General features: G+C 37.4%; 1 protein-coding gene across 1 annotated transcript in view; it reads right to left on the bottom strand.

The window, feature by feature from the left end:
- The window catches only part of RALGAPA1 (Ral GTPase activating protein, alpha subunit 1 (catalytic)), a gene marked incomplete at its 5' end in the record, with an annotated part of 40,195 nt that extends 28,618 nt beyond the window's left edge, over positions 1-11,577 (bottom strand). The window contains 8 exons of the mRNA XM_010153396.1: positions 2,078-2,315; positions 3,074-3,203; positions 4,457-4,605; positions 7,106-7,243; positions 7,764-7,955; positions 9,259-9,498; positions 9,812-10,020; positions 11,476-11,577. Coding sequence (XP_010151698.1) covers positions 2,078-2,315; positions 3,074-3,203; positions 4,457-4,605; positions 7,106-7,243; positions 7,764-7,955; positions 9,259-9,498; positions 9,812-10,020; positions 11,476-11,577 — 1,398 coding nt within the window. The remainder of the gene's footprint in view (positions 1-2,077; positions 2,316-3,073; positions 3,204-4,456; positions 4,606-7,105; positions 7,244-7,763; positions 7,956-9,258; positions 9,499-9,811; positions 10,021-11,475) is intronic.
- Between the last annotated feature and the right edge of the window lie 505 nt (positions 11,578-12,082).

Below are 12,082 nucleotides of genomic sequence, written 5' to 3'. Positions count from 1 at the left end.
ATTTGACATTTACACTGAAGTAAATAAAACTCATACGAGAAACTATGAAAAACAATGGTATGTAAAAAAAGTTATCTGAAGAATATTTGCAATGTATTTCCCTATCCACACAGAACTCATATAATCCAAAATTATACTTGATAAACAATTACAATCATTAAAAGGGCATCTTCTTGGAAAGTGTGCCTTAGTACATGATGTTCATTATTATCAGCAAATGAACAGGGCCAAAGAAACTTGGCATAATTTGTATAATATTTATTACTTCCAAAGCTGAAGTTAACTCTGCAACTCACTATTGTTAACAATAGGGGCTTTCTCTGGAACTCTATTACTGGCTAACAAACTCTTCTCTCGTGGCTCTATATGGGTGCTATACGTGATTCAAAGTGGTTTTTAAACCTATTTTCAACTAACCATACACATTCTTGCCTCAGATCAGACTACTACCTTTTTTTTTTTTTTTTTTTTTTAACCGACAAACCCAAGCATATTGTAGGAAGTACCTTCCCTCAGGTTTGACTGGAGAACCACATCAATCAGAACACAAAGAGATTAAAATGTAGACTAAAAATTATACTTTTTTCTATCTTTATTACACACTAAATATAAACCTGCCTCTCAATATTAGATCTCAATAGCATTTTTTCAAGGAGAACAGTACCATTACCCGTGTTTTACAGAAGTGGACAAAGACAGAAGTGATTGATCATGGTCACATGCAGAAAGTCTCTGATCTGGGAAGAAAATCCAGGTTTTGCAAATCTCAATCCAGCACTCTGTCCAGGAGGGCAGACTTCCTATTCCTTACCAATTCCAGATCCGTACCATTACAAGCAAGTAGCCGCCTTTTCTTCCCACTTTATGTCCTACAGATTATTTCCTGCATTGTTTAGGAATCAGTTTAAAAACTGGTACCATTCATACAGATTACTGAAAGTATCCTTTCTCTTAAATAGTCCAACAAGGTCACTTTGACGAAACCTTTCTTCCCCATGGCTTAGTGATGGATTAGAGCCCAAATCAAACTATATTCATCTCACATTTCATCTTTAAACATAACTTGTTGGATTTCAGGATCGATATCCCAATTGTGCTTGCCATAGTCACTTGCAAGCTAGCTAACTAATTTTTACCAGCTGTGTAATCTTTGTTACTCTCAACAAGTTATGATTGGGACTGTTATGACTGGCAGCCCAGAAGGCCGACCGTATCCTGGGCTGTATCCAGAGAAGTGTGGCCAGCAGGTCTAGGGAGGTGATTCTGTCCCTGTACTCCGCTCTGGTGAGACCCCACCTGGAGTACTGCGTCCAGCTGTGGAACTCCCAATATCAGAAGGATATTGACCACTTGGAGCGAGTCCAGAGGAGGGCCACAAAGATGATCAGAGGGCTGGAGCACCTCTCCTATGACGAAAGGCTGAGAGAATTGGGGTTGTTCAGCCTGGAGAAGAGAAGGCTCTGAGGAGACCTCATTGCAGCCTTCCAGTACCTGAAGGGGGCCTACAAGGATGCTGGGAGAGGACTTTTTACAAGGGCCTGTAGTGACAGGACAAGGGGTAACGGGTACAAATTGAAAACAGGGAGGTTTAGATTAGATTTCCGCAAGAAATTTTTCACGGAGAGGGTGGTGAGGCACTGGAACAGGTTGCCCAGAGATGTTGTGGATGCCCCATCCCTGGATGTCTTCAAGGCCAGGCTGGATGTGGCTTTGAGCAACCTGGTCTAGTGCAAGGTGTCCCTGCCCATGGCAGGGGGGTTGGAACTAGATGATCTTTAAGGTTCCTTCCAACCCTAACCATCCTATGATTCTATGATTCAACTATTTAATTGTTTTGATAAAAGGAGAAAGACATAACCCACTACAGTGTAACATTTTAGCTTTAAATGAACAGACTTAAGAACAATACTTCATATATGCCTCATGATTTGCACAAGTGAATCTTTACATGGAGATTTTGGGGTGGTTATAAAAAGCAGCCTTATCTTAAAGAAACCGGGTTATTTCAGGTGATAGAGATGCCTCAGCTCAAATACCCCAGCTAAATTCAAATTATATGCATACAGTGTTGCCTTACCTTTGCCTTTGTGTTTTTTCTGCTTCTGCTCACTTAATTTATCCAACGGCAGGTCAGTGAGGTCCAGGCTATATAAGTTTCTAGCCAATACTTTAGTTAGTGTCTCCATTGTCAGTGACCACTCAGTGGCCAGCTCTTCCCAATATGTCAGTGATGACATTACAGACAGCAAGTCATCCCAAAGCTCTCGAGAGATGTACACATTTAGATTTGCTTTGATCCAAGCTACTATAAGAGTCTAAAAGAATAAAGTGAGAAAAGTCGGGTTCCAAACAAAAGATGTTAACATTCAAATGTTACTGCTTAAGAAGTTTCTAACTGCCACAGAAATTTCTCTGTATTACTGACACTCTTTTCCTCACCAATACACACAGACTTTTAATGGATTATCCAGTGTTATGTTAGCATGGGCTTCTGACTTGGATACAGAAAAAAACTGGTTTAACTCTAAAGATCTTTCAGTATCTTACAAGTTTTGACAAGGAGTTTTGTAATACTGTTCTCAATTAGTTCTCATCTCATTTGTATCTTGTGTATCCTTTTTTTTTTTCTACTAAAGAATCTAGAGACTTTACAGTTTCTATTTACAGAGAAGCTGCTACAACAGCACTCTGCAACTGTAAACTTTGAATGGATCTGATACTACTGTAAGGAATAAAAAAAATCGGTAGGTTAAGTATGGATGGCACAGAAATGCTGACTTGAGCTAATTTTGCAATGGAAGCAGGCTACAGCTGCACACATGGCCAGTTATCCCAACTCAGCTAAAGGATGGGAATTTTTAAATTTCAAAGTACCCCAAAAACCACTGTCAGTGTTATTAAATATAGGACAGAAAGTAACATAACAACAGCCACTCCTTTAACCCACACCATTCGCATTATCTGGGTAACATGGTCAATGATTTAAGATGACAAACCAGCCAACAGTGGTTGTTGCATTATCTCTTAGTTAAAATTAAACTGAATTAATTAATGTGAATTTTTGTTTAATTGCCTGGAAAAGGGGTCCTGCAAGTCTTCCAGCTAAAGTGGAGTTTTTTCGTCCTTGATATTGCAACAAAGTTTGGGGTGGTATTTTCAGTACAGATTCAGTCACCCTGAGTAGCACAAATAGCATCTGTTCCCTGCAAAACAACATTAAACTTGGAGTTACCATTGTTATACTTCTGTATATACAAGGATACTTTTAAAGATTATATACAAGGATACTTTTAAAGATAATAACCAAGCTCTACTTGCTCAAACACATTCCAAATAGGACACAGTGACTACAAACAGCCTATCTTAGTTCTTGCAAAAGAAATTACTCCAATTTCCTTTGCACACTTAAAAGCCAGGAACCCCTGTCGCCCTCTAACTTTTGCCACGTCATTCAAGTGCTATAACCTTCAATGGCCTGAAATTACAATCAAAGTTTTAGTTTTACTTCAAAACTGGGCTTTTGCTTTTTTGCTTCTTTGGGGATTTTTTTGTGGTTTTGTTGTTGCTGTATCAATGTCAGGCTTTGGCAATGCTACATTATCATTAACAACCTTCATCAATATTTTGTGTGGCACAATCTTTGCTATCACAGTCCATAGTCACTTCTTCACAGTGATGTGGAACTGGGGAAGAAAAGACAAATGTAGTGGTATGTTTTCTCTTGTTACTCCCAAATTTGGCAGTGGCTAGCCTTGAACTGACTCCTTATTTCCTCACAGGAGGAGACTAGCTTCACATAACATGTAATGACAGCTCTACATACCCAGAACTCAAGAAATACTAGTGACAAATTGAATGCAAGTCAAGTTAAAATGGAGTAAATCAGCCATTTGAAATCCCCTTGGTCCTACTTCCTTGCAGTGGAGAATAGCGGCAATACACTACCTCATTAGAGACAGCTATTTAAAGGAGAGGGGGGAAAAAAGAGAAATTAATTTGAAAGTGAAAGTGCCTTGCATCTGCTAGGCACTTTAAGCACTGGAAAGGAACAACACATTTATACAGTACACAGACTCTTGCACACAATCATAGATGAAGAGCAACCCACAACTGATTATAGTAGTTACTCATGCTTATCAGAGGATTTTTTGTTTACTTTCAAATAAGGCTCTGAAGCTTCATACATGTTTTCATATCTAGCACTCTGACGTATGAGCAAAACACCCTGGCAGTAAGTCAGCAGTAGCTCCTTAATACTAGTTTGTATATGTATCTGGCTTTAACAGAGGAAGTAATCTCTTCCCCTGTGTTGTCTGTGATGCTGAAGTCCATGTATTTACTGATTTAGAGAAACTAGTTCATACAGTCAGTACCACTCTACTGTATTTACTACCATGCAAATTTTCACATTTATTTTCTGAACAAATAATCTAAGAAAAAAGTATTAGAATTTTACCATGTCTTCTTGTCCATAGTCACTTGAACTACCATGTGGCGATAGATATTAAGAATGCGTTTACACATATCAGTGTGTTCATCCAGCAGAGCTTTAATTTCATTGGCAGGTTCAAGAAAAAATATATTTGAAGAATTTATTATAAAAACCTGTAAGTAGAAAAGAGTGGATGTTATGAGCTTGAAACACTTGGAGGTTTTCAGAAATTCAGATAACAGTAACCAGGAAAAGAAAATCTAGATTAACAGAAAAAGCTGTATATATACTCAAAAGTATATATTTCAACGTAAGGTAGCTTGATGTGATGCTACAGCAACAATAAGACTGATTTTTTTTCCCTTTTTGTTTCCTACAAAACATATTCTTGGCTACATCAGGAGGTGGCCAGCAGGTTGAGGGAGGTGATTCTGCCCCTCTACTCTGCTCTTGTGAGACCCCACCTGGAGTACTGTGTCCAGCTATGGAGCCCTAAACATCAAAAGGATATAGACCAGTTGGAATGAGTCCAGAGGAGGGCCACAGAGGTGATCAGAGAGCTGACGCACCTCTCCTATGGGGACAGGCTGAGAGAATTGGGCTTGTTCAGCCTGTAGAAGAGAAGGCTCTGGGGAGACCTCATTGCAGCCCTCCAGAAGCTGAAGGGGGCCCACAAGGAAGCTGGGAGGGGACTTTTTACAAGGGCCTGTAGTGACAGGACAAGGGCTAATGGGTTTAAATTGAAAGTGGGAAGGTTTAGATTAGATATCAAGAAGAAGTTCTTCGTGGAGAGGGTGGTGACATACTGGAACAGGTTGCCCAGAGAAGTTGTGGATGCCCCATCCCTGGCTGTCTTCAAGGCCAGGCTGGATGAGGCTTTGAGCAACCTGGTCTAGTGGAGGGTGTCCCTGTCCATGGCAGGGGGGTTGGAACTAGATGATCTTTAAGGTCCCTTCCAACCCAAACGATCCTATGATTCTATATTTGTATATTCTTGCTGTCACCGACAGATGGTACAACAAAGCATTCAATACGACTATTTTAACTGACAGACAAATATGTCCCAGCAAAGTAGTCCACTGCACAAAAGTTCCACCTCTAAGCCAGTAACTGACTAGTACAATACATGCTAAACTACTTGAAATAGTTCTGGCACACAGTGTGTGTTTCAGCATGACAAGACCTGTATTATGTTCTGGGAAACTAAAGCATTCATCCGTCTGTGATCAGTAAATCTTACCAGAAGTAGGAAACAGGATACCTTCTCCAAAGTGGTTGATTTCAGTGGATAGTGAAAATTAGGGCTTTCAGAATGAAAATTATGAAAACAAAATAGGCAAGGACTTTGCAGGTGTTACAGGAACTACTTAAGTGTTGTTATATTATTATGTACATTTAGGAAGCATTTGAATCACAATGAGCCCTAGACTTCCAATTAATTTTTATTGATCTTTTTTAATCCACATGTACAAGAAATCATTGGTTCTATAGTTGACATTTTCCTCTACAGACCACTTCAGATTGTTATAATTAAAAACTGTCAGTATGCAGCTTTACATTCACTAGCCTCAACTAATGAGCTATCCCAACTCTAAGTGCCTAGAAGTAAGTCTATGCAAGAATTAAATGCAAAGAAAAATCAAGACAGAAGTATTGGATTGTTGATTCACAGAAAGAGGACAAATATGGTTCCAGGTCAGGAAACTTTGCGAATTCAGACATAGGACTGGATTAGAATGATGTCTTGATGCTTTTCAGTCTAAAAAAAGTATGTGCTGGTCAAATGACTCTTCTAGGCATTCTCAGATGTACAAACCTTAGTAATACACTGCAAACAGATTAAAGATACTTCACTGATCCTTTTCTCAGAAACACTTCATAGTCTAAATAGTCATTGCATGTAAAGATTATGAAGCTTAAATTATTATAACATATTTGAATTCAAAAGTGGTTTCAGTTCCAAAGTTTATTTCTTTATGTAATAGTGTAGAGCACAATAGGAAACCCTATTCATGAAATCATTCAAGCTGTGGTATAAACAATGAGTTCTGATTAGCATGGTGACCCATGAAAGAAGTGTACACAGCGGGGCAGCAAATGCACATGTATTTTATTTTATTTAGAACCATTTTCTTCTAGATAAAAGAATATTATGGAGGCTAGAGTCATATACACACCTATATGTATGTACGTGCATGCGTATTACATGAAATACATATTACATGAAATGGACACATTCTATATAACACTAAAAGCATTTCAAAAGACCCTTAATAGCTTAAAAGAAAAAAGCTTCTGAGCATTCTCATAAACACTTAATTAGAATAATTTGACAATGTGGCACTCAAATGAGAGTTATGTTTTCTGTGATATGATGCAGCGCAGAATGCATGTCCTGATGTAAAGATAAAAAAATTTTTTCCTGTGTTATCAAAGACTTGTGTACACATTGTCCTACTTAAGGTCAATAAAAATGTAATGAACCACTGTCATTTTTCTAACCTGATTTATCATCACACTTTAAAAATCTAAAATAATTCTTTAAATTCAGAAATGCTTTGAAGGAGCATGGGTTTCCCTTGCACGAGTATTCCACTGTATTTCACTCTTTATGTACTGCTAACAAGAGCTTTATAATTAGGATGAAAATTAGGTATCAAGTCTATTTCATACCTGCAATACTGACTGCACTCCAGCTCGTACATTTTGCTCTTCAGTATCAATTTCAGACATCTTATGCAAAATGTCTTTGTAACAGCCATTTCTTGCCCAGTTTGAATTTCTAAGATGACTGAAGTTCATCCCTTTCTCCTGAAAAATATTTTTTTCTTAAAATCCCACAGATTGGTAGACAGGTATTTTGTTTGTATATTAAAGGAAAGAGGATATAATAGATATTAAAGAGGATATAATAGATATTAAATAGAAAACAACGGTAGGCAGATGTTTAAGATGCATCTTAAAGACACAACTATATTTTAAGAAGTTTGTAACAATTGTTTTAAAGTATCTGGATGAAATAACTACTATTTGCCACATCCTTTCATTTGTATATATTTTCTACACAGCTGAAGGTCGGCATACTGTATAATCCACATCTTGAGAATAATTCATAAAACTGTATGAAATTTTAAATTGAACCAACCTCATAAAAAATCTACAGATAATGGATCAAATTGGTAGCCCATTCATACACTGTTTAATTACCACTGATTCTCTCCAACACATGCTCTGACATCAAATTAAACCACATATAACCCATTGAGGAGGCCACTTCTCTGTCTACAAGCATATCCAAAAGATACACAAATATTAACCAACAATATTTTACCTCTTCTCTTTCTTTTGCTTTCTCTGATGAATTGTGGTCAACAACACTTCCATCACAATCTACAGTTGTGCACTGCATTATTTCTTCAGGTTCTTTCATAAATAAAGGCTTGTCTTCTTGCTGAATCCATTCCTGATACACCTTTACCACTTTCCTCATGGCAGCTGCTTCACATATCGGCAATAGAAATGCCTGTGATTAGAAAAAAAGACAAAAAAAGTTACAATACAAAAATCAGGTTGGGCTCTATAATGTACAGGTTCTAAGGGATAAGGGGGAAAAAACACACAGCCACTGTAGGATCTTAACAAATAAATTACTCCTGCACCTAAATGTTTGCTCACTTTCTTAACCTGTAAACTAAAAACATGAAAAAAATGTTTTAACAAGAAAACTTGTCAAGAAAGTATGTCAAAAACTTCACTGCCAAAGAGACAGAGATAAGAATCCATACAGGCATATCTACTAGACACATAGCCAGCTGAAATTAAGGTCCAAACACTCATCAGAAGTATGCAAAATGAATGAGCAGAAGTTTCTTACAACATCTCCCATTCAGAGGACTTGGAAGCATGGAGTTCTACCAGTTCTAAATGACTAACAAAATTTCAAGTGACATATATATTACTGGTAACCATGTATCTTATTTTTAGCTAAATAAGATCTTACAAAACAGTACTTTTAAAACAAATGACTCCCTGAAAAGACTTCAGAATTATTGTTTCAAAAAATCATGCATGTGAGTCAGTGTGACATCTGACTAGTGCCCTCTTCAGGAGGTTTTCTGCATCTGTGCTCATGGCAACCAGTCAAGAGATCAGAAACTTTTAAAATTAGCCAGGTCTTAACTATAAATACATTTACCGAAGACCATGATGCTCTAATTGTATTTAAAAATAAAGAATAGGTAAACTACACTAACACATAGTTTTCTGCTGTTTAAAGCAATTAGGTGTCATGCATTTCAATTGAAACCTAGTATATTTTTCTTTACTATTATTCAGAAAACTCTCTTCATCTTTTGACCTATAGCATGGGGCATAAAGAAAGTCTATCTTGTTCTATTCTCCCACACTGAACTCAAAATTATGTATTTTCACATTGTAAGTAAAGACTCCATATTCTGGCATATGTTCTCAGCTTAAATTTGCTTAATAATTCCGCTGAGAAACACTATTTTGAGTATGCTCAGCTAACATTTATGATTGCAGTAAAGTCAGCAGCAGAAGCTATTGCCTTCTGTAGCCATCTGTCCCACTCTTCTGATGAACATTATCAAGGTAAGGATATTCGATTGCTCCTAAAACAGCTCTTTGACAGCTGCAGGCTCCCACAGAAGGTTTATTTTAATATGATTGGTTGTGAGCACTAATAGCTACAGGGCTGATGTATGAAAAGATCAAACTAAGCAAATGCTCTTGAAAGAAAACCATGACATAATGATTGTTTACAATACAATAATCATGATTCTTGCATTCTAAAGGGGGTTCTTTACCTGTCGAAAAATCTCAGTTAGAAAATTAACGTTGCTTCTTTTAGAAAAAAATACTTTCCGGACAATTTCAATATCAGTTAAATGCTCTTCATCAATACTGCAGAGGCTGGAAGAACTTGGTTCTCTCTCTGTTAGAGTACTTGTATTAGAATGAGATTGTTCTGGCTCTGCATTTCTATCCTGCTTATCAGCACTGTCATTTTTGCTGTCCTCCCTTGAAGCCATGCTAGCAGCTGCTCTCTGAAACAAAAAAAAAAAAAAAAAAAAAAAAGAGTATTTCATAGCTCATTTTTAGTACAACAATTGAAAAGTAAAATTTAATTTATACAACAGCATAATTTAAAACAGTACAAAGAATTCAGGAAAAAACCCCCCAAAGACAGGATTCACTGCATATCAAGTGAATAATATATTTTTTTAATTAAAAAAAAAAAAAGGCAAGCAGAATTTGGGGGGGGAGGGGGGAAGCATAGCAAGACCTTCTAAAGGACTGCTGACATAACAATTTAAACAAAAATATGAAAACAGCATTTTTTTGTATATTTGGTTTTACCTGAATATTCTTTGGTACATTTTCACCTTCCATCCCAGGAATATGAGGTCCTGTGTGAGGTTTTGGCTCAAGCCAGAAAGACACCAACCATCGAATGACAATAACACGAGCCTTAATAAAAGGTTCCTTTGTACAATATGTTGCCTCATGGGTTTCAGCATCTTTCTTAATCATTACATAATTTGGCTTTGGTCTCGTTTGTGGTATATCTGTAAGGACACAAAACATCTAAAAACCATGTACAGAGAGAAAGCTCTATATAAGAAAGAAATATTAAGACCATAACCAATATATGTGAACTTTCAGAGGTGCTGTTTTTTCATATTCACTGCTGCACAACTCATCCCAAGATGTGCCAAAATGGGCATAATAGAAAATTTCAAGACTAGACTACAAGACATCAAAAGGCTGTAATTTTCTCCCGGGGAGAGACACTACTGTTGGTCCAACAGACTTGTTTCTCCTATGGAATTTTTTTTTTTTTTTTAATCTGACAGCAATTTCTGTAGTTTTACATCCTTGCTTGCATCTTTTTTCTAAACAAGTAAACACACTTGTTTTCATTGTTTTCAATTTTCTTTTAAGCTACTGTGATACTCAGTATTTAAAGCTAAACTTCAACAAACCCACTACTTCACACTTTCACTGAACACTACGAAGGAATTCTAAGCAGCAAAGTAACTAACTAGACTAGAATATGACCTAATCAAGAAAACTGTTTTCGTATAGAATTAAGAATAGTGTCAAATTCCTTAATCATTACAAAGTATTTAAGTTACTAAGCCACATTAATGTAATTCATACCATTTTACAACCTTTTAAGAGTCCTATATGTCACTTATTTCCTACTACCAAATCTACTGATAAAAAGCAGATGCAGTTAAGATGCAAGGGATCACCACATCTCCTAAAGTATCCCTAGAAAAAGCTCTCTGTTGGCCTGCAGCAATCCACAATAAAAATATATAATTAGTGATAAGGGTCATCAGTTCTTTACTGATACAGATCCCAAGATCTAATCACAGCTACAATGGGAGCTTTAATTCCAAATTGCGTTCTACCAGGAGCTGCAATAAATGTAGCCTCTCCTGAGCCTGCAATAGGTGAAAGATGTATACAAGAGAGAAATCCTGATCCAAAGCCATGTATTTCACAGCTTCATGTAATGCCACATCTACACTAGCTGATTTTGCTGGACTTTGCTGCTGACTTAGCTGAAAGATGATTTCTGTGGCAATAGCTTCTGTACTAGCTTGCAGGGAATGTAAGGAATGATGCCATCTTTCACCCCCATCCAATTAGGCAGGAACTGCGGTTATTTGGGGTCTATAACCTATAACCTGCGGTTATTTGGGGTCTACACCCCATGCTCTACACTATGGTTTGGAACTGCTTTAGCTCTTCTGGTTCTCTACTGTGCTAGTGACAAAGAGGTTGAGTGTATTATCGGTATTCCTGAATCTGCTTCAGAAAAAAATAAGTCTTTAACCACTCAACATGGACAGAACTGACACGTGCAGTAGGGGGACAGGGGTACACGGATGGACAGATTAAATTGTGTATAATGCACATTTCTGCAAGGACAAGTATCAGTAGCCCAGTTCAACTCCAGACATAGATCAGCCAACTTAACACTGCAAAATGTCATTTCTGGGTTTCACAACCCAAGATAGGGTGCAGAACAGTTCTGCAATACCAATCATCATCTGAAGCAGCTACAAAACTTTCAGGTGCATTTCTCTGGGAGCGGTGTCCCAACTTTAGTTCTAGAAGGGCAAGTATTTGCTCAGATACCAGAAGTAGATGAAAATTGTCTGAGGACTGATTATGACGTGATGTCAGAACACAGGCTGCTGCTGGTGTTTCAGTATCACAATTTTCATCAGGTGAATGCACACACACACAAAATATACCACAAAAACAAACCAACAAACCCCCACAAAACAAAAAGGAGGAGGCATGGAAAATTATGGTCCTATCCAGATATGGAGAGTGATAGATTGGACAGAGATGGTATTTTCAGCACTGCCATAACTCTTCTATAGCTTGCAGTACATGACTGAGATGGTTCCATGGTTCTACAGGTCAGAAGGCAGTTCAAAGATACTAATGATGGGAGTCAATGCAATGTAGTCATGCTAAAGAATATAATGTTGCTCCCCGACTATATCTTCCTAATGCTAAGGTCAAGAATTCTTTTAAGGGATCCAGCATAACTTCTGCCAGGAGGCAGACAACTGAATAGCAGCAAAGAATCATAGAATCATAGAA

This window comes from Eurypyga helias, unplaced genomic scaffold (genome assembly GCF_000690775.1).
Source record: "Eurypyga helias isolate BGI_N326 unplaced genomic scaffold, ASM69077v1 scaffold676, whole genome shotgun sequence".
Classification (NCBI taxonomy): domain Eukaryota; kingdom Metazoa; phylum Chordata; class Aves; order Eurypygiformes; family Eurypygidae; genus Eurypyga; species Eurypyga helias.
This window is presented reverse-complemented; position numbering and strand designations above follow the sequence as displayed.